This window comes from Salvelinus namaycush, chromosome 2 (genome assembly GCF_016432855.1).
Source record: "Salvelinus namaycush isolate Seneca chromosome 2, SaNama_1.0, whole genome shotgun sequence".
NCBI classification, from domain to species: Eukaryota; Metazoa; Chordata; class Actinopteri; order Salmoniformes; family Salmonidae; genus Salvelinus; species Salvelinus namaycush.
In genome coordinates, this window is record NC_052308.1 from 52,287,204 (window position 1) to 52,310,729 (window position 23,526).

The 23,526-nt window shown below is 42.4% G+C and overlaps 1 protein-coding gene across 1 annotated transcript; it reads left to right on the forward strand.

Moving 5' to 3' along the window:
* The first annotated feature begins 1,500 nt into the window (after positions 1-1,500).
* On the forward strand, positions 1,501-23,526 carry LOC120022164 (phospholipid transfer protein-like). The gene is made up of 15 exons (XM_038966039.1): positions 1,501-1,612; positions 1,872-1,971; positions 5,599-5,727; positions 8,477-8,632; positions 8,948-9,011; positions 9,339-9,402; positions 9,550-9,641; positions 10,003-10,179; positions 10,595-10,654; positions 10,870-11,034; positions 11,639-11,706; positions 11,838-11,880; positions 22,660-22,723; positions 22,868-22,944; positions 23,313-23,526. The coding sequence occupies exons 1-15, from the start codon at positions 1,501-1,503 to the stop codon at positions 23,406-23,408; spliced, it is 1,467 nt and encodes a 488-aa protein (XP_038821967.1). The 3' UTR covers positions 23,409-23,526.

The window sequence follows — 23,526 nt, forward strand, 5'->3', positions numbered from 1 at the left end:
AAAATGTCTTTGGGTAGATGTCCCCCTTGGGGGTCAATGACCTCCTTGAGTCTCATTGAATAACTGTTCTATCTTGTTTTGTTCTCTCCAATTGTTGAGTTAACCGGTTCCCGCACTCCACACACACATGCTGATAAGACCAGACAAGGCAGATGATGTGAGAACCGTGTAGGATGATGTTAGTGAGTTACTGTCGAGTATTTGTTTCATTCCCTGGGAGGCATTTTTATGAGTTTAGACTGTAGAGAGTCTAAGCTAAATGGGTTTGGCGGGGGTGGGTTGTAAGTCAGTCAATGTTATGGGTCAAAAAACATCCTGCTTTCCTTTGATGCCTTTCAGTTCCTCACCATGGGGGGTTAGTAGAGCAATCACTGCTGTCCCTGCTGTTGAATGAGACAAAGGGCTGTGCAGCTTTACACACACACACACACACACACACACACACTCTTTGACACGCACATACACACTCTCTCTCTCTCTCTCTCTCTCTGACTCACTTACTCAGCAACTGTACATGCTACAGCAGGGCAGAGAAACGGACTGCAGCATTTGAATTTCAGACTGTGGAGATACCTTAAAGAAGACAAACATTTAGGGGTTCTCTTTGTTTTTCTCTCTTGTTTGGCCTTCCACAGACCCTCCATCGTTGAGGTAAGAGATTTTGGTGCAGGATTTTTTTCAGGGAAGAGAAGTCTTTGAATTCTAACTTGTGATGGAGAGAATGTGGGGTGGTGGGGCATGAGAGTGGTGTATAGGACAAGAAGGAATAACTCCATTGACGTTGCTGTTGCTCATGATATCTAGGGACTCTTTTCAAAACATTTGTAAGCAAGGTTGACAATATGAATGCACAGATTAGCCTACAATAACATCTGTTATTGTAACTACACTGCCATAGTATCTCTAAATTGCCTATCTTTTTGATAATGAAAGGGGTACAATGTACCTGTTTGTAAGCGGCTAGTAATCATGTCTCTACATTTAGTTTTCGATTCTGTTCACTGTCCCAGGAAAAGGGTAAGAGGAACATTGATATAGACAGTGCACTAAGTTTCTCCAAAAGGCATTCATAACCTGACTTTAAAAATAACCTTTGACTTTAATATGACATTTTATGTTTGAAATTAATACCCATTTATTTTATAATATAAACCTTGATGACTTGACTTTAGGTTCATATTGTGTCTCATGGAACAAAGCATCAATAAAGTTCATAAGAACTGGATGAATCATGTTATCGCCCTCATTTCGAAGAAGAGTAAAGCAACCACAGAAAGCTGTTCACCAACGATAAACTGATCCTTTTATGACTGAGAGTGACCGGTTGGAGGTCTAGTATTGAGTAGTTCTACAAGTAAGGCAATACTTACTCTGTTTAGGCTCTTTAGGTCCCAAGTCAACCCTGGTTGAGTCGGATGTGTTAGTGCTTGAGCTTTGAGGTGGCTGGGTCCTTATCCACTCTCCCTCTCTTCTGTTTTGACCCCCCTGCAGGCAGTCACGATGGCTTCCTGTATGGTGTCTATCCTCTTCCTGTTCCCTCTAATCGCCGCCATGTCAGCAGAAGAACCGCCAGGCTGCAAGATCCGGATCACTAACAGGGGGCTCGAAATGTGTAAGAAATTCACCCAAAAAACGCTCTTGTACATGTGATCTTAATAGTTTTCAACAGTCTACAATGGTCCCAGACAGTCTTCAACGGTCAGTCTTGACCAAAGGAAGACGTCATCTCCACTGCATTGCCACTATCAGAATTTTTCTCTACCAAAGCACCGTCATCCATTTAGCCCCTCTCAGTTGTCAGGATTGTCTGCTTAAGGTATTCATTAGGTAGTTCTAGACTCTAAACTCAACTCTTTCAACCTGCATTTCAGTGAAGTACGAGACGCAGAAGTTTGTGGTTGAGGAACTGAGCAACATCACCATGCCAGAGATGAAGGGCAAAGAGGGCCGCTTCCAGTACACCATCAAAGAGTAAGCCCTGGGATCCATCCATGTTATTGCTCAGAAGTTTCTGCCATCGAATTGTCTCCAGATCCCTTTCATATGAGTGCCTACAACTATTGTGGTTCAACTCAAATATACTAATTAATAAAACAACTTTATCAATTGGAACCTTTAACATGTGGAAGGGAGATAAAGTATTAGTTTTACTATTATTAACCCTGATACATTGTGCAAGGCAATTGATCAGCATTAAAAACTTTGTGGATGGGGCCTCCCGAGTGGCGTAGCGGTTTAAGACAGTGCATCGCAGTGCAAACTACGTTGTTACAGATGCTGGTTCGATACCCGTGCCGGCAGAAACCGAGAGATCCATGAGGCGATGGTGGGCTTTTGGTTTCTCTCCCTCTAAAAACAGAAATAAATAATTCTAAATAACAAACTGGCTTTATATAGAAATTAGTAAGAATGTCTCACCCCATGTTCAAGAACGGCCTTTTTCCCGCTCACTTTAGGTTATTTGAAAACGAAAGCATCTCCAAAATATCGTTCTTTTTTAAACAAAGCGATTATTATTATTCATTCATTTAGAATTATATAAAAGCCCCTTAGACATTCTCACAGATCAGATTTGCCCTAACGAAAAATGCCTGTTGATAATTCCATTTTGTAATGTTGTACTGCAGCTGTCTTCTTTTTGAAATCTGACACAGCGGTTGCATTAAGAACAAGTGTATCTTTAATTCTGTGTAAAACATGTATCTTTTCATCAAAGTTTATGATGAGTATTTCTGTTATTTGACGTGGCTCTCTGCAATTACTCCGGATATTTTGGAGGCATTTCTGAACATTGCGCCAATGTAAACCGAGATTTGTGGATATAAATATGCACATTATCGAACAAAACATACATGTATTGTGTAACATGATGTCCTATGAGTGTCATCTGATGAAGATCATCAAAGGTTAGTGATTCATTTTATCTCTATTTCTGCTTTTTGTGACTACTATCTTTTGCTGGGAAAATGGCTGTGTTTTTCTGTGGCTATGTACTGAGCTAACATAATTGTTTGGTGTGCTTTCCCCCGTAAATCCTTTTTGAAATCAGACATGTTGGCTGGATTCACAACATGTGTAGCTTTAATTTGGTGTCTTTCATGTGTGATTTCATGAAAGATTGATTTTTATAGTAATATATTTGAATTTGGCGCGCTACATTGTTTCTGGATTTTGGCCAAGTGGGACGCTACTGTCCCACCTATCCCAGAGAAGTTAATGGTAACAATGGCTGACAATTAAATAACGTGCCATAGAATTCTGCGGCAGCCCGCAAGGTGTGCTGCAGTATGACGCAACTTTTAACTTCTACTTGGTACTCATCCCGGATCCGGGAGCATAGCGCCACAAGTAAATACTAGCATCTAAATCATGAAATCACAAGTCCAAGACACCAGATGAAAGATACACATCTTGTGAATCCAGCCATCATTTCCGATTTTTAAAATGTTTTACAGGGAAAACACAATATGTATTTCTATTAGCTAACCACGATAGCAAAAGACCCAACTTTTTTTTTTCACCATTTTTTTACTGCATAGGTAGCTATCACAAATTCGACCAAATAAAGATATAAATAGTCACTAACCAAGAAACAACTTCATCAGATGACAGTCCTATAACAGATTTATTGTATAGCATAAATGTGCATATTTCAGGTATAAATCATAGTTTTACATTGCAGCCACCATCACAACTCTCACAAAGCAGCTAGAATAACTACAGAAACCAACATGAAATACCTAAATACTCATCATAAAACATTTATGAAAAATACACGGTGTACAGCAAATTAAAGACAAACATCTTGTGAATCCAGCCAATATTTCAGATTTTTTAAGTGTTTTACAGCGATATAGACAATACACAATATAGCATTATATTAGCTTACTACAATAGCCTACCACACAGCCCCATTCATTCAACATAACGTTAGCGATAGCGAATAAACCAGCAAAAGATATTAATTTTTTCACTAACCTTCTCAAACTTCTCAAACTTCATCAGATGACAGTCCTATAACATCATATTACACAATACATATATGGTTTGTTCGAAAATGTGCATATTTAGCGGCACAAATCGTGGTTTTACAATGTGAATAGTAGCCAAACTGCACACAAAATGTCGGGAGAAATCTTGGGAGAGGCACCTAATCTAATCAATAACTAATCATAAACTTGACTAAAAAATACAGGTTGGACAGCAAATTAAAGATACACTAGTTCTTAATGCAACCGCTGTGTTAGATTTTTAAAATTAACGTTACTACGACACACAGCGTACGTTAAAGCGAGACCGCGCCGAAATTAATGGCGGAATAATAGTTTGACATTTTCGACAGAAATACGAATTAACATCATAAATAGTTCTTACTATTTGATGAGCTTCCATCAGAATCTTGTACAAGTTGTCATTTGTCCAGAATAATCGTTGCTCGGTTGTAGAAGGTCGTCTTCAACTGTGTAATTATCAGCAAACGTTAGCCATGTGGCGCAGATGTGTCCAACTCAGCATAACGCAGAACAAAGAAAATACCGAAAATCGCAATATACTGATATAAACTGATATAACTCGGTTTAAAATAACTACATTATGATATTTTTAACACATATATCAAATTAAATCAGAGCCTGAGATATCTAACTTATAAAACGAAAGCTTTTCAGAGTGCAATGCAGAAGTCCATCTTGCGTCAGGCCAGGCGATGAAAAGACCAGTCCTTCCGTTCCAAGAAGTCTTGTTCGGCCTCAGATCTAGCTAGACACCCCAGTCCAATTCTCACTGCTTACTGACATCTAGGGGAAGGCGTATGCAGTGCATGTAGACCCATAGATTCCATGCAAATTAATAAACTGACCCTGGAACAGAGCCCCCGATTTCAGATTTTTCAGTTCCTGACAGGAAGTTTGCTGCAAAATGAGTTCTGTTTTACTCACAGATATAATTCAAACGGTTTTAGAAACTAGAGAGTGTTTTCTATCCAATAGTAATAATAATATGCATATTGTACGAGCAAGAATTGAGTACGAGGCAGTTTAATTTGGGAAAGATTTTTTACAAAGTGGAAATAGCGCCCCCCCCTATTGAGAAAAGGTTTTAAAGGAAGAACCACTGTATCATGGAACTGTGGGCAGAGTCTGCATTGGTTGATTTTCCAAGAACCTGGATTTCTAAAAGATGACCTATAAAGTTTAGCAACTGGACATTCTCTTTTAACAGATACAAACGCTCTAGCCTCGTAAACCAGACAGATGGGTTAGCTCACTACATGAAGTGAAAAAGAAGGATGCGCATAGCAATCTCTCTGGTTGAAGAGGCTAGAACGTCTTAATCTTCTGTAAGAGAAAGTCCAGTAGCCAAACTGACTTCATAGGTCATCTTCTAGACATCTGGGTTCTTGGAAAATCAACCCATGTAAACCCATGTAGAGGGTATTGCTACCCACTCACTGTTTCTGTTTTGGCCAACTTCAACCAATTGGCAACCAGGCTACAGGATTTCTGCTACCAAAAGAGAACTTCTAGTACATTTCTAGTCAGATTTCTTTCGAGTATCAGCCCAAGCACTGATCTGAGTCTCTTCCTTCCTGTGGGTCAGGGTGAAGATAAATGAGCTGAATCTGACCTATGCTGACCTGGCCTTCCAGCCTGGCCTAGGACTGCTCTTCAATGTGCAGAACTCCTCCATCGCTCTCAGCTTCCAGAGACACATCTTATACTGGTTATTGTGAGTCCTCTTTATCGACTACTGTCTCTATTTCTAACCTAGTGCATTTAAGTACCTCAGCTCACTCCTCAACATCTCCAATACCAATTAGATATACAGTGCCATTAGAAAGTATTCACACCTCTTGACTTTTCCCACAGTTTGTTGGTTACAGCCTGAATTTAAAATGGATTCAATTTAGATTTTTTGTGTCAATGTACCATTATGGGGTACACACAGTACCCCATAATGTCAAAGTGGAAATATGTTTTAAAAAATGTGTACAAATCAAATCAAAAATGAAAAGCTGAAATGTCTTGAGTCAATAAGTATTCAACCCCTTTGTTATGGCAAGCCTAAATAAGTTAATTTGCTTAACATTTGCTTAACAAGTCACATACTAAGTTGCATGGACTCACTCTGTGTGCAATAAAAGTGTTTAACATTATATTTTAATGACTACCTCATCTCTGTATCCATCACATACTATATATGTAAGGTCCCTCAGTCGAGCAGCTCATTTCAAACACAGATTCAACCACAAAGACCAGGGAGGTTTTTCAAAGCCTCACAAAGAAGGGCACCTATTGGTAGATTATTATAAATTTAAAAAGCAAACATTGAATATCCCTTTGAGCATGGTGAAGTTATTAATTACACTTTGTATGGCGTGTCAATACACCCAGTTACTACAAAGATACAGGCCTAACTCAGTTGCCGGAGAGGAAGGAAACCACGTAGGTATTTCATCATGAGGCCAATGGCTGTGATAAGAGAAAACTAAGGATGGATCAACAACATTGTAGTTACTCCACAATACTAACCTAATTGGCACAGTGAAAAGAAGGAAGCCTGTACAGCATACAAATACTCCAAAATGCATCCTGTTTGCAACAAGTCACTTAAGTAATACTGCAAAAAATGTGGCAAAGCAATTCACTTTTTGTCCTAAATACATAGTGTTATGTTTGGGGCAAATCCAAATAATTGTACCACTCTCCATATTTCCAAGCAAAAACCTGGATCAGTCTGCTTTCCACTAGACACTTGGAGATAAATTCATCTTTCAGCAGGACAATAACCTAAAACACAAGGCCAAACCTACACTGAAGTTGCTTACCAAGAAGACAGTGAATGTGGCTGACTTAGTTTTTTAAAACTTAAATCTACTTCAAAATCTATGGCAAGACCTGGAAATGGTTGTCTAGCAATGATCAACAACCAATTTGACAGAGCTTGAAGTTGTGAAAAGAATAATGGGCAAATGTTGCACAATCCAGGTGTGGAAAGCTCTTAGAGACTTACCCAGAAAGACTAATCACTGCCATAGGTGCTTCAATAAAGTATTGACTCAGGGGTGTGAATACTTATGTAAATTAGATATTTCTGTATCTTTTCACTTTCTCATTATGGGGTATTATGTGTAAATGGGTGAGAAAAAACTACAATTTAATCAATTTTGAATTCAGGCTGTAACACAACAACATGTGGAATAAGTCAACGGGTATGAATACTTTCCAAAGGCACTGTATCACACTGGTCATTCCCAAAGCATGCACTTCCTTTGGCCGTCATTCATTTCAGTTTTCCGCCTCCAAGATTAGAACGAGCTGCAAAAGATCTTAAAATTTGACACATTCGTCCCGTCACACTCCTTCAAAAACATGAACTGAGCTGCTATCTGATCAACGTACCTGCTGATGATTACGTCTGTTGTGTTTCCTTGGACTTTTCTGCCCTAACCCATTGTGAATATTTCTGTATAGTGTATTTTATTTTTTGTCGTATTGTGTGTTGTCCTGTTAAATCTACAACTCATCCAACTCAACTCGCCTAAAATCTACAACTCATCCAGAACGCCGCAGCCCGTCTGGTGTTCAACTTTCCCAAGTTCTCTCACGTCACCCCGCTCCTCCGCTCTCTCCACTGGCTTCCAGTTGAAGCTCGCATCCGCTACAAGACCATGGTGCTTGCCTACGGAGCTGTGAGGGGAACGGCACCTCCGTACCTTCAGGCTCTGATCAGGCCCTACACCCAAACAAGGGCACTGCGTTCATCCACCTCTGGCCTGCTCGCCTCCCTACCTCTGAGGAAGTACAGTTCCCGCTCAGCCCAGTCAAAACTGTTCGCTGCTCTGGCACCCCAATGGTGGAACAAACTCCCTCACGACGCCAGGTCAGCGGAGTCAATCACCACCTTCCGGAGACACCTGAAACCCCACCTCTTTAAGGAATACCTAGGATAGGATAAAGTAATCCTTCTAACCCCCCCCTCCCCCCCCTTAAAAGAGTTAGATGCACTATTGTAAAGTGGTTGTTCCACTGGATATCATAAGGTGAATGCACCAATTTGTAAGTCGCTCTGGATAAGAGCGTCTGCTAAATGACTTAAATGTAATGTAATGTAAATGTCCTGTTCACTGTTGCAATGTTATGCCTGTTGGCTATGTCGTTAATTTAATTGAGAATCGGTTCTCAATTGACTTATCTGGTTAAATAAAGGTGAAATAAATTAAATTAAATTTGTCAAGAAAATAATATGCAAAATAATGCCTGTGGTTAAATACTCACAATGGTATCTTGTAGAGCCTTGAGGAGTTCAGTCATGCAGCGGTACGCTAGATTGATGACATCAAACTTCAAAGATGATGTCCAAGGAGAGTGTATTGGAAGTTCAAACCTTTTGATGCTACTTTATATGGTTGAGATTAGGACGTTGATGAGTATGTATGATGGTGGTCTGAAAATATTAATTTTCTGTGGTCTCATAGCTATGACACCGGAGCCATCAATGCCTCTGCAGAAGGCGTGAACATCCACACTGTCCTGCACATGACCAGAGATGAGTTGGGACGCCTCAAGATCTCCAACATCACCTGCGATGCCTCCATTGCCAAAATGAAAATGAAGTTCACTGGCACCTTGGGGTAAATCCTGTTGATAGTCTTTTTAAAATACTTGAGCTGCTTTCTTGTCCAGGGTCCACGTATCAAGTGTCTCAGAGTAGGTGTGCTGATCTAAGATCCTCCCTGTCTATAATAATCTTATTCATTATGATTTAAAAGACAAAATTCAGGGAGTCAGGTCTCCCTTGACAAAGAGTTTTTGTAATGTTAATTATGTGTGCAATGGAGACTAATTTCAGTATAATGTGTCTAAAAGCAATATTGGAGCATTTTTCAGCTTTTGGACATGAGTGGGTGTAATTCAACAATTGACAACTCTGGTTTACTCCGTTGCAGGAGGGTGTATGACTTCCTGGCGACTTTTTTGACCACAGGAATGCGCTTCCTTCTGAACCAGCAGGTGCTGACAGATCAGTTCATTTCATTCTAGAACACTGGTTACACTTACAACATATCAACACTTATGATTAAATCTTCATTGGCTGAGCTGGCAAATCAGCTGTTTACTCGTCATTCATATTTATGATGACTGTGTTAAGCCCACATCGTTCTGCTCTGAATGAACAGGGCAAGTATGGGTAGACATAAAAGCTACTTTTTAACATACTGAATCATAATTTTTGGAAGAAAATCTATTTCACTCATATTGTAATTGATTATAGGCTATATTTCATTGAAATATGGGGCACTGGACAGTTCCTTTAACATTTGTCTGTTCTTTTCATAGATCTGCCCTGTCATGAACCACGCTGGTTTGGTTCTAATCAACTCTTTGTTGGAGACAATTCCAGGTAAGATAGTACAGTGGTTCATTGGGAAATGCCTTGAGAGATTGGTTATAAAACAAAACTAACATTAAAAAAAAATAAAAAAAATCTGACTATAAGTTTTGCACACAGAAAAGATAATTGTATTTGTTTTCATTTGGACCCATCCAGTGCGAACAGAAGTAGACAACTATGTGGGGATCGACTACTCCCTCCTCAGTGACCCTGTGGTGACTTCAAGGAGTCTTGACATGGATTTCAGGGTGAGTGAGAGAGTCTAGCTTGCTGTGCATTAGTCTCATACCGTGTGTATGTGATGTTTGTATGTTTGGGTAACACATTATCTGAAAGCTACATACATAAGCACTTCATAACACATCCAGAACCATACATTATGCATTCACTACATACAACAGTGAGTTGATATTTTTGTTAAAGTCACAGTAATGTCACTCATACTGCAATTATCAACATGCAGTTGTTGACATAATCAAACTGCTTATAGATGATAATTGTTTTATGAAGCCTTTATGTAGTTACGCCTAAAATAAAGTGTTACTTATTTTTGTATCTCACTCTCATCTCTACAGTATTGTATCTTCCTCTCTCTTTACTGTGCCACAGGGCATGTTCTTTGAGCTCGGGAACGAGAGCAACACCTTGGTGAACTATGCCATCAACCCAATTGTGAGAGAGTACGACCGCATGGTGTACCTGGCTCTGTCCGAGTACTTCTTTGACAGTGGGTTGTACTCCTATTATAAAGCTGGCATATTCCAACGGAATATCGCCAACGAGCACGTAAGTATGAGGCCCGAGTCCCCCATTATGTCTTGCAACCGTACTCTCTCCCCTGCATTTTAGCCTACACATGACATGACGCAAGTAATTCTTAGTTCCAAGGTGTAAATTATTCCATATTGTCTGTTATAGTCTTTAAGAATTGGTGTCTGCATCAGAGGTGCTACCAAACATGTTGACACAGATTTTAATAAGCAGCTGAGTCATGCTTGGTTCTGCACCTCTTTACATAATAAGGTGATCTGCCCAATCATTAGGCTGAAAATATATACTAGTGAAAAAGGAGTCTGCATACTTAAATCAGATGCAATTTCTGAGTTGTTATTTTTTTCACAGCATACCAATATTGTTCTAGTAGTAGTATGACATGAATATAGTAATTTCTAATACAAGCAATTTAATACTATGTTTTCAGATGCCAAAGGATCTGGAGATGCTCCTTAGGACAACATATTTTGGCACCATTATGATGATTGTGAGTATGTATGTCGGGATTGTGACCTGATGCCCCCACAAATAGGGTCAAAACATTGAATTCCACTCACCCACTCCTGTGTGTGTGTGTGTGTGTGTGTGTGTGTGTGTGTGTGTGTGTGTGTGTGTGTGTGTGTGTGTGTGTGTGTGTGTGTGTGTGTGTGTGTGTGTGTGTGTGTATGTGTATGTGCGTGCGTGCGTGCATGTCTCTCTCAGAACCCAGCCCTAATGGAGTACCCTATCTCCCTGCAACTGGAGTTGAACTCTGCCCCCAAGACAACCGTCAAGACCTCCGGGGTCACCGTGGCCATCACTGCCATCGTCACGGTGATGGTGCTACCGCCCGGCAAGGCGCCTGTTCAGCTCAGCAGCATGACCATGGTGAGAAAGAAGACGCCTTGTCTTCTCATGTTCTACATTTAATAGCTACAGATATTTATAAAAAATTAAAAAAAGAACAACGATGAGAGTAGTTGATAGTTAGGCTAAGGATTGGCTCTGTAGGAGCTGAGAAAGGAAGGATATATATTGTTTCAAATGCATTCTTCCTAATGCTTTCTTGGTGGCGATATATTGGTAAACAGTCTCATTGTGTGTACTTTTAAATTTCATTCGAGTGTTTGTTGTTATTATTTGATCTGTATGTTTTTGCTCCTTTATATTATGTGTTGACTGAGGTTGGGGCTGCCAGGGGTATGTTTGGTATGGGTGTTGTTGAAAAAGGTGGGACAATTGTATAGTTTTTTTATCGATTTTATTGCCTTTGACATGATCAAATAAAAAAAATTGTTCACAAAAAAAAAGCGTTCTTCCTTTCATTGAGGTAATCGCTGCTCTGTAAGTGAGAGGATGGGTGAAAATGTGGTTTCCACCCATTGCTCTCACTAGTTTAACCATGTCAGATCAGTGATTTCCTCAAGGTAAGCAGGAAGGAAAAGTCTCGAGACCAGCGCACTGATAAAGTTTATCTTTCTGGTCCTTGCAGGAGGCCAAATTCAATGCCAAGGTGTCCATGAAGGGCAAGAGACTGGCTGTTCACGCAGACTTGAGGAGGTAGGCATGCATGTACTCACACACGCACGCACTCATACATACACATACAAACACACCTCAACACATACACACACAATATCACAGTAGCATCACAGGCAAATTCATTAAGTGTATTCTGTTGTTATTGACAGGTTTAAAATCTACTCCAACCAGTCTGCTTTGGAATCACTGGCGGTAAGATTCTGCACTCTCTCTCTCTCTCGCTTTCTAATGATTATGACCCTATATAATTTCACTTGCACTACATTCAACCTAATGCCTTAACCCAAATCAAGACTAATAATGAAGACCAATGAAACAACACCTGTTTCCACAAGAGAAAAGTAAAGAAGCAAAAGGACAAATATTTAATTTCAAAGGGGATTTATAAATTAATTAATTCAGAGAACATTGCTTGATCTCCGTCCAGAATCAAAGTGTGTATCTTTTGACCGGCATTTCCATGTCAGAATAATCCCGCTTTCGTTTGGATAAACTTATGGATCCCTTTGGGGATCTCTTATGGCATGTAGACCTACCCTCAAAGTGGTTCTGAGGAAAGCACATGTTCTCAGAGAACATTGAGGAATACAACTCTTTGTAGGAATAATAAAACTCAGAAATGAAACTTCGGACATCTGGGCAGCAGTCATAATCAGATGAAAAAAGGCCTTCCGGCATGCCAAGGTTTGTCTCTCTAGTTTGGCAGGTGACATAGTTGGACCATGATTTAGTATTGGTCTGAAGAAAGATGTTATTTTCTTCATTAGCACACTACATAGCAGTGGTCTGCTGCATGGTTGTCTTCTCCTCTGGAATCCATAGGATAGCTGTACATTAAACAGGAACTTTACTGACCTCAACAGTTATGTTATACTCCTTGCTTCTCTGGGTGGTCAACGCATCAGAAATGGATCCAGCAGAATAGAATAGAAGCCCTGACTGGTAGAATGAGGTTGTTCCACTGCGCTGGACTCATAAACCACAACAGTCTCTATATCAAAGGGAGTGTTTTACCAAGTGGTTTATAAAACTTCAAATTCAAGGTTAAATTTCAAACAGACATCATACTCATTGGGGTTGTCCACATTGATGCGTTTCAGAATGTAGTCCTTTACACTCCTCGTAAATCGGAGGCCTCTCAAAACTGTGAATGTTTTCATCCACCTTGATGCAATGAGGTATCTTATGGTAGAAATGGTTTGGAGACACAGCATCATGTGATGGGCCTGCATGGATTAGTGATTAATTTACAGTGCCTTCAGAAAGTATTCATACCCCTTGACTTATTCCACATTTTGTTTTCACAGCCTGATTTAAAAATGTATTAAATAGTTTTTTTCTCTCACCCATCTACACACTTTACATCACTGTATGTAACCATACTCAATTGTGTCATATGGTGGCTTGCAATGTTACATCTGATCTCTATTGGTATCCATTTAAGAGGGAGGATTGTTCAGCAATTTTACATCACCCACAATTTACATTCAGATTGCATGTCAGACAAGGCAGGAGAGCTGTTTTCAGACTACCTACAGCATGTAAACTGAAAAAGCCTTGTCAGCAGTGGTGTAAAGTACTTAACTAGTACTTTAATGTATTTTTACTTAAGTAATTTTTTTTGGATAAGTACTTTGCAATCACTACATTCCAGAAGAAAATAATGTACTTTTTACTCCATACATTTTCCCTGACACCCGAAAGTACTTGTTACATTTTGAATGCTTACCAGGACAGGAAAATGGTCCTATTCACACACTTATCAAGAGAACATCCCTGGCCATCCCTACAACCTGATCTGGCAGATTCACTAAACACAAATGCTTCATTTGTAAATTATGTCTGAGTGTTGGAGTGTGCCCCTGGCTATCCGTAAATTTAAAAAAAGAAAAGAAAATCGTGCCGTCTGGTTTGCTTAATGTAAGGAATTTGATTTTTTTATATTTTCTTTTGATACATAAGTACATTGTATCAATTACATTTACTTTTGATACTTAAGTATATTTAAAACCAAATACTTTGACTTTCACTCAAGCAGTATTTTACTGGGTGACTTTTACTTTTACTTGAGTCATTTTCTATTATGGTATCTTTACTTTTACTTAAGTATGACATTTGGGTTTGTTTTCCACCACTGCTTGTCATTAACTGAAGCAATAACGCCAACCACTTAGAGATTAGAGTTTTTGAAAATGTATGTTACATATCAATGTGTAGCATAAGATATTTTTATATCTGTGAAAACACAGATATTGAAACAAACAATTCTAAAAACCACCCTGCAACAGAGCATGCTGGGAAATATGACAATGACACTCCCTCATTTTTCTGTTTCAATGGAAGTCAATGAACTTAGTAGCCCAGACTCAGCTGCTATCACATTGGTGTATATGGGAGAGCCGTCCCTTAAGTAGACAGGAACTGACCATTCTTTTCAATGGTAAACAGCCTGAGTCTTAATTTATCCCCCATCTTTGCTGTATCTGGTTACTCTTAATGGAGTTTAAAGTACTCAGTCCCAATCAACTTAATCAAATTAACTCCAGGGAGCATATCACTCTGTTGAGGGTTAAAATAACTCCAGTAGTCAATTGAACTCTACAGTTGTGGCCAAAAGTTTTGTGAATGACACAAATATTAATTTCCACAAAGTTTGCTGCTTCAGTGTCTTTAGATATTTTTGTCAGATGTTACTATGGAATACTGAAGTGTAATTACAAGCATTTCATAAGTGTCAAAGGCTTATATTGACAATTATATAAAGTTGATGCAAAGAGTCAATATTTGCAGTGTTGACCCTTCTTTTTCAAGACCTCTGCAATCCGCCCTGGCATGCTGTCAATTCAACTTCAGCTTGATAGGAAGCCCAATAGCCATCATCACTGTCACATCCTCAGAAAGCATGAGCTCCTGAGTTGGGAAAATCTTGTGCAATACACTGATGCATGTCTTGTATTCAAGATTCTAAATGGCTTGGCTCCCCCTCCATTCAGTATTTTTGTTAAACAGAAAACCCAAACATATGGCAGCAGATCCACAAGGTCTGCCATGAGAGGTGACTGTGTAGTTCCCCTAAGGAAAAGCACCTTTAGTAAATCCGCTTTTTCTGTGAGAGCTTCCCATGTCTGGAATACACTGCCATCAGACACATATAACTGCACCACATATCACACTTTCACAAAATGCTTGAAGACATGGCTAAAGGAAAATCAGATTTGTGAACATGGTCCCTAGCTGTGTGTTGCCGCTTTCCATGTCTGTTGTCTGTAACTTGTGAGGTGTGGAAACACTTTGTTGCTTTTATGAATTTTGTCTTGCTGCTTTTTGTTCTATGTTGCTCTGCCTGTATGCTACGTCTTGCTTGTCCTATGTTGCTATGTCTGTATGCTATGTCTTGTTCTATGTTGCTATTGTCTATATTGTAATTGTTTTTAATAACCTGCCCAGGGACTGCGGTTGAAAATTAGCCGGCTGGCTAAAACCGGCACTTTTACTGAAACGTTGATTAATGTGCACTGTCCCTGTAAAAATAAAATAAACTCAAACTCAAATAAACTCAAACTCTGGGCCACATCCTGACTGATGGCAGCCCATTCTTGCATAATCAATGCTTGGAGTTTGTCAGAATTTGTGGGTTTTTGTTTGTCCACCCGCCTCTTGAGGATTGACCACAAGTTCTCAAAGGGATTAAGGTCTGGGGAGTTTCCTGGCCATGGACCCAAAATATGGATGTTTTGTTCAACGAGCCACTTAGTTATCACTTTTGCCTTATGGCAAGGTGCTCCATCATGCTGGAAAAGGCATTGTTCGTCACCAAACTGTTCCTGGATGGTTGGGAGAGGTTGCTCTCGGAGGATGTGTTGGTACCATTCTTTATTCATGGCTGTGTTCTTAGGCAAAATTGTGAGTGAGCCCACTCCCTTGGCTGAGAAGGAACCCCGCACATGAATGGTCTCAGGATGCTTTATTGTTGGCATGACACAGGACTGATGGTAGCGCTCACCTTGTCTTCTCCGGACAAGCTTTTTTCCGGATGCCCCAAACAATCAGAAAGGCAATTCATCAGAGAAATGACTTTACCCCAGTCCTCAGCAGTCCAATCCCTGTACATTTTGCAGAATATCAGTCTGTCCCTGATGTTTTTCCTGGAGAGAAGTGGCTTCTTTGCTGCCCTTCTTGACACCAGGCCATCCTCCAAAAGTCTTCGCCTCACTGTGCGTGCAGATGTACTCACACCTGCCTTCTGCCATTCCTGAGCAAGCTCTGTACTGGTGGTGCCCCGATCCCGCAGCTGAATCAACTTTAGGAGACGGTCCTGGCGCTTGCTGGACTTTCTTGGGCGCCCTGAAGCCTTCTTCACAACAATTGAACCGCTCTCCTTGATGATCCGATAAATGATTGATTTAGGTGTAATCTTACTGGCAGCAATATCCTTGCCTGTGAAGGCCTTTTTGTGCAAAGCAATGATGACGGCACGTGTTTCCTTGCAGGTAACCATGGTTGACAGAGGAAGAACAATGATTCCAAGCACCACCCTCCTTTTGAAGCTTCCAGTCTGTTATTCGAACTCAATCTGCATGACAGAGTGATCTCCAGCCTTGTCCTCATCAACACTCACACCTGTGTTAATGAGAGAATCACTGACATGATGTCAGCTGGTCCTTTTGTGGCAGGACTGAAATGCAGTGGAAATGTTTTTTGGCGATTCAGTTCATTTGCATTGCAATTCATTGCAATTCATCTGATCACTCTTCATAATATTCTGGAGATTATGCAAATTACCATCATACCAAACTGAGGCAGCAGACTTTGTGAAAATTAATATTTGTCATTTTCAAAACTTTTGGCCACGACTGTACATTTGTTTACCCTGTGATATCAACTCTCCTTGATTTACTGTGTAACTATGTGTCACGCCCTGGCCTTAGTATTCTTTGTTTTCTTTATTATTTTAGTTAGGTCAGGGTGTGACATGGGGAATGTTTGTGTTTTGTCGGTTTTGGGTGGTTATATGGTAAAGGGGGTGTTGGGTGTAGTGTATGGGTTGGTGTTGAGTGAATGTGTCTAGCTGTGTCTATGGTTGAGTGTAGGTTCTAGGAAAGTCTATGGTTGCCTGAATTGGGTCTCAATTAGAGACAGCTGGTTATTGTTGTCTCTGATTGGGAGCCATATTTAAGGCAACCATAGGCTTTAGCTGTTTGTGGGGAATTGTCTATGTCGAAGTGTTTTGTGTCAGCACTGATGTTTGTATAGCTTCACGGTCGTCTGTTCTGTTTGTTGTTTTGTTTTTTCCTTCTTTAAAATAAAAGAAGATGTACTTTCCACGCGCTGCGCCTTGGTCCTCTCTCAGTCCCGTTGACGATCGTGACAGAATTCCCCACCAATGCGGGATCAAGCAGCGCGAAAAGCGGCAACAGGAGCAAGGCATCAAGGATTCATGGACATGGGAGGAAATTCTGGACCGCGAAGAACCAGGAGAATATAACCGCCCCAAAGCTGAGCTGGAGGCAGCGAAAGCAGAGAGGCGGCGATATGAGGAGCTAGCTCGGAGGCAGGAAAGGGATCTGGGCTACACTACGTGGGAGGAGATCGACAGGTGGGCGATCAACCCAGGGCGAGTGCCGGAGCCCGCCTGGGATTCTCTGGCGCAGTGCGAGGAGGGATACCGGCGTATGGAGGCAGCACGACGAAGCGGTAGGAAGCCTGTGAGAAAACCCCAAAAATTTCTTGGGGGGGGGGGCTTAAAGGGAGAGTGGCGAAGTCAGGTAGGAAACCTGCGCCTACTCCCTGTACTTACCGTGGAGAGCGAGAGTACGGGCAGACACCGTGTTACGCAGTAGAGCGCACGGTGTCTCCTGTACGTGTGCATAGCCCGGTGCGGGTTATTCCACCTCCCCGCACTGGCAGGGCTAGATTGAGTATTGAGCCGGATGTCATGAAGCCGGCCCTACATATCTGGCCACCAGTGCGTCTCCTCGGGCCGGTTTACATGGCACCAGCCTTACGCATGGTGTCCCCGGTTCGCCTACATAGCCCGGTGCGGGTTATTCCACCTCCCCGCACTGGTCGGGCGACGGGGAGCATTCAACCAGGTAAGGTTGGGCAGGCTCATGGCTCAAGGGAGCCAATACGCCTGCACGGTCCGGTATTTCCGGCGCCACCTCCCCGCCCCAGTCCAGTTCCACCAGTGCCTACACCACGCACCAGGCTTCCAGTGTGTCTCCAGAGCCCTGTTCCTCCTCCACGCACTCGTCCTATGGTGCGTGTCTCCAGCCCGGTACCACCAATTCCGGCACCACGCACCAAGCCTCCTGTGCGTCTCCAGAGTCCTGTGCATCCTGTTGCTGCTCCCCGCATTAGCCCTGAGATGCGTGTCCCCAGCCCGGTACCACCAGTTCCGGCACCACGCACTAGGCCTAATGGGCGTCCCCAGGGTCCAGTATGCCCTGTTCCTTCTCCCCGCACTAGCCTGAAGGTGCGTGTCCTTAGCCCGGTGCCTCCAGTTCCGGCACCACGCACCAGGCCTACAGTGCGCCTATTCCGGCCAGAGCCATCCGTCTCCCCAGCGCCATCTGAGCCATCCGTCTCCCCAGCGCCATCTGAGCCATCCGTCTCCCCAGCGCCATCTGAGCCATCCGTCTCCCCAGCGCCATCTGAGCCATCCGTCTCCCCAGCGCCATCTGAGCCATCCGTCTGCCCAGTGCCGTCTGAGCCATCCGTCTGTCCCGAGCCATTAGAGCCGCCCGTCTGTCCCGAGCCGTCAGAGCCGTTAGTTAGTCAGGAGCCGCTAGAGCCATTCGTCAGTCAGGATCTGCCAGAGCCGCCAACCAGACAGGATCTGCCAGAGCCGCCAACCAGACAGGATCTGCCAGAGCCGCCAACCAGACAGGATCTGCCAGAGCCGCCAAACAGACAGGATCTGCCAGAGCCGTCAGCCAGCCATGAGCGTCCAGATCCGTCAGCCAGCCATGAGCAGCCAGATCCGTCAGCCATGAGCAGCCAGATCCGTCAGCCAGCCATGAGCAGTCAGATCCGTCAGCCAGCCATTGAGCAGCCAGATCCGTCAGCCAGCCATGAGCAGCCAGATCCGTCAGCCAGCCATGAGCAGCCAGATCCGTCAGCCAGCCATGAGCAGCCAGATCCGTCAGCCAACCATGAGCCGTCCAGCCAGGATCCGCCAGAGCCGTCCAGCCAGGATCCGCCAGAGCCGTCATCCAGCCAGGATCCGTCCCTCAGTCCGGAGCTGCCCCTTATCCTGGTGCTGCCCCTTATCCTGGTGCTGCCCCTTATCCTGGTGATGCCCCTTATCCCGGTGATGCCCCTTATCCCGGTGATGCCCCTTATCCCGGTGATGCCCCTTATCCCGGTGATGCCCCTTATCCCGGTGCTGCCCCTTAGTCCGGTGCTGCCCCTTAGTCCGGTGCTGCCCCTTAGTCCGGTGCTGCCCCTTAAGCCGGTGCTGCCCCTTAGTCCGGTGCTGCCCCTTAATCCAGTGGGGTTAAGGTGGAGGGTGGTCATTTGGAGAAGGCTACGAAAGCGGGTAGTGACTATGGTGGGGTGGGGACCACGACCAGTGCCGGAGCCGCCGCCGTGGACGGACGCCCACCCAGACCCTCCCCTAGACTATGTGCTGGTGCGCCCGGAGTTCGCACCTTAAGGGGGGGGTTATGTCACGCCCTGGCCTTAGTATTCTTTGTTTTCTTTATTATTTTAGTTAGGTCAGGGTGTGACATGGGGAATGTTTGTGTTTTGTCGGTTTTGGGTGGTTATATGGTAAAGGGGGTGTTGGGTGTAGTGTATGGGTTGGTGTTGAGTGAATGTGTCTAGCTGTGTCTATGGTTGAGTGTAGGTTCTAGGAAAGTCTATGGTTGCCTGAATTGGGTCTCAATTAGAGACAGCTGGTTATTGTTGTCTCTGATTGGGAGCCATATTTAAGGCAACCATAGGCTTTAGCTGTTTGTGGGGAATTGTCTATGTCGAAGTGTTTTGTGTCAGCACTGATGTTTGTATAGCTTCACGGTCGTCTGTTCTGTTTGTTGTTTTGTTTTTTCCTTCTTTAAAATAAAAGAAGATGTACTTTCCACGCGCTGCGCCTTGGTCCTCTCTCAGTCCCGTTGACGATCGTGACACTATGTCTATGGGTGATGTGGGAAATGGAATTTGACCAAATCAATTCAAATGCCATGCACCCCCCCCCCCCCCCCCGTGGGCAGCTCGTGGGAGAAAGATTCAGAATCTTTACATTGCTGCCCATCAAAATGTGTCTACATTTAGGCTATTGTTTATGTGTATTTCACACAATATTGTGGTACGAATCTGGGTAGTTGTCAACCCCAAGACGTTGGTCCCGTGTGGCTCAGTTGGTAGAGCATGGTGCTTGCAATGTCAGAGTTGTGGGTTTGTTTTCCACGGGGACTAGTATGAAAAAATGTTTGAACTCACTAGTCTAAGTCGCTCTGGATAAGAGCGTCTGCTAAATGACTCAAATATAAATGTCACCAATCAACTGCATTACACTTAAAAACGGCTTCAACTACCACCATCGATTTCTATATGGCTAGCTATGTTATCAGTGTAATTGAACTGGAGTTAGCATTTAGATTTTTTTTCTAATTCTGAAAAGGACACCTTCTAAATATTATGCAGCGAAAATAGCCAAATATATCCAAAAAGGATTTTAGTAACAACATTGTGGGCCTGTTAGAACACATAAATGATGACGTATTTTACGAATATCCACTTGGTTAGATCAGATTATTTTAATGGCCGCCAATGACACCGTCCTTGCACTTTACCTTACGGTCTATGTTCTATTGATCTCTGTAACATACAGTGACTTGTGAAAGTATTCACCCCCTTGGCATTTTTACTATTTTGTTGCCTTACAACCTGGAATTAAAATTGATTTTGGGGGGGGTTGTATCATTTGATTTACACAACATGCCTACCACTTTGAAGATGCAACATAGTTTTTATTGTGAAACATACAAGAAATAAGACTAAAAAACAAAATTTGAGCGTATATAAGTATTCACCCACCCAAAGTAAACACTTTGTAGAGTCACCTTTTGCAGCAATTACAGCTTCAAGTCTCTTAGGGTATGTCTCTATATGCTTGGCACACCTAGCCACTGGGATTTTTGCCCATTCTTCAAGGCAAAGCTGATCCAGCTCCCTCAAATTCGATGGGTTCCGCTGGTGTACAGCAATCTTTAAGTCATACCACAGATTTTCAATTGGATTGAGGTCTGGGCTTTGACTAGGCCATTCCAATACATTTAAATGTTTCCCCTTAAACCACTCAAGTGTTTCTTTAGCAGTATGCTTATGGTCATTGTCCTGCTGGAAGGTGAACCTCCATCCCAGTCTCAAATCTCTGGAAGACTGAAACAGGTTTCCCTCAAGAATTTCCCTGTATTTAGCGCCATCCATCATTCCTTCAAATCTGACCAGTTTCCCAGTCCCTGCCGAGGAAAAACATCCCCACAACATGATGCTGCCACCACCATGCTTCACTGTGGGGATGGTATTTGCGGGGTGATGAGAGGTGTTGGGTTTGCGCCAGACATAGCATTTTCCGTGATGGCCAAAAAGCTCAATTGTAGTCTAATTTGACCAGAATACCTTCTTCCATATGTTTGGGGAATCTCCCACATGCCTTTTGGCGAACACCAAATGTGTTTGCTTACTTTTTTCTTTAAGCAATGGCTTTTTTTTTCTGGCCACTCTTCTGTAAAGCCCAGCTCTGTGGAGTGTACGGCTTAAAGTGGTCCTATGGACAGATACTCCAATCTCCGCTGTGGAGTTTTGCAGGTCCCTCAGGGTTATCTTTGGTCTCTTTGTTGCCTCTCTGATTAATGCCCTCCTTGCCTGGTCTGTGAGTTTTGGTGGGCGACCCTCTCTTGGCAGGTTTGTTATGGTGCCATATTCTTTCTATTTTTTAATAATGGATTTAATGGTGCATCATGGGATGTTCAAAGTTATTTTTTTACAACCCAACCCTGATCTGTACTTCTCCAGAACTTTGTCCAAGACCTGTTTGGAGAGCTCCTTGGTCTTCATGGTGCCGCTTGCTTGGTCGTGCCCCTTGATAAGTGGTGTTGCAGCCTCTGGGGCCTTTCAGAATAGGTGTATATCTACTGACATCATGTGACAGATCGTGTGACACTTAGATTGCACACAGGTGGACTTTATTTAACTAATTGTGGCTTCTGAAGGTAATTGGTTGCACCAGATCTTATTTAGGAGCTTCATAGCAAAGCCGGTGCCTAGTAAAATAAATAAATATGCATGCACCACTTTTCCGTTTATTTTTTTTAAACAAGTAATTTTTTTATTTTCACTTCACCAATTTTGACTATTGTGTGTATGTTCATTACATGAAATCCAAATGAAAATCCATTTAAATTACAGGTTGTAATGCATCAAAATAGGAAAAACACCAAGGGGGTGAATACTTTTGCAAGGCACTTTATGTATAGCTCTGGGTTCAACACCTTTCTGAAGTCCTGTAAACTTATGTTATTATATTAACAAAGACCTTTTTAATTTCACCTTTGAAAAACTTTTAAAAAATTCCCCTCACCTTTGTGATGAAGACATGAATTGACCAGGTGGATGACCTAATCTTAAAATACACATTTGACAACCAACCTGTTAGACAACCATCCACAATCTCCCCTACCATTAACCCTTACAGTAATATATTTCAGGTATGGGCTCCCGAGTGGCGCAGTGGTCTAAGGCACTGCATCTCAGTGCTAGAGACATCACTACAGACCCTGGTTCGTTTCCAGGCTGTATCACAAACGCCCATGATTGGGAGTCCCATAGGGCGGCGCATAATTGGCCCAGTGTCGTCCGGGTTAGGGGTTGGCCGGGGTAGGCCGTCATTGTAAATAAGAATTTGTTCTTAACTGGCTTGCCTATTTAAATTAAATAAATAAAAATGTATTTGTTCTGTCTCTATAGCTTATTCCCCTACAAATCCCCCTCAAGACTATGCTGCAGATCTCAATAGTACCCATCATCAATAGTGAGTATCCTTTTAAAGCAGATCAGTTTAACCCCACAATAAATACTCAATGTACATAAAACATGTAACTCAGATAACAAAAATATATTTTTTCAAAATGGTTGACTTTGTATTTTTAATCCTTCATCCGTAATTCAATTTCAGACTGGACCAAGAGAGGCGTCGCTATCCCTCTTGCAGATGGTATGGACTTCATAGAGGAAGTGGTGGAGTATCATAACGTAAGTCTCAAGGCTTCTGTTACTTCTACTATGCGAGGATAACACATTTGATATACTAATCAAATTATAGCTTGTTCAGTATTATCTGAGTGGCAATTGTCCGATATTATTCATGACAATCATAACCACCTACAACATCATCTTGAAATCTTGGCCAATCAGCAGGGCACAACATCAATGAGTGCTCAGATAGAAATAGGCTATATTATGTAGAACAAACACACCTCTATGCCATATTGAAAAATGAATCACTTCAGCTCTATTCTTATTTCTATGCAGTGCGTTACATAACATTTGCCTTCTGAATGTGGCCCTGTTGATGAACCGCAGCTAAATCAGCTTCTCCCACCTTTCACTTGACCTTTCAGGGTTACCTCATCATTGGGGCAGACCTACATTTCAGCAAGGGCCTAAGGGAGGTGATCGAGAGGAAAATCCAGGCTGATGCAGAGAACGCCATCTAGAGAGAATTCTCCACCAGCAATAACCAAGGATAGATATCTTAGATAAACACCCATCCAATCCTGTGTTTCTATGTCCTCAAGGGCACATGCCTTATCTACAACATGTAGCAGACTCTAC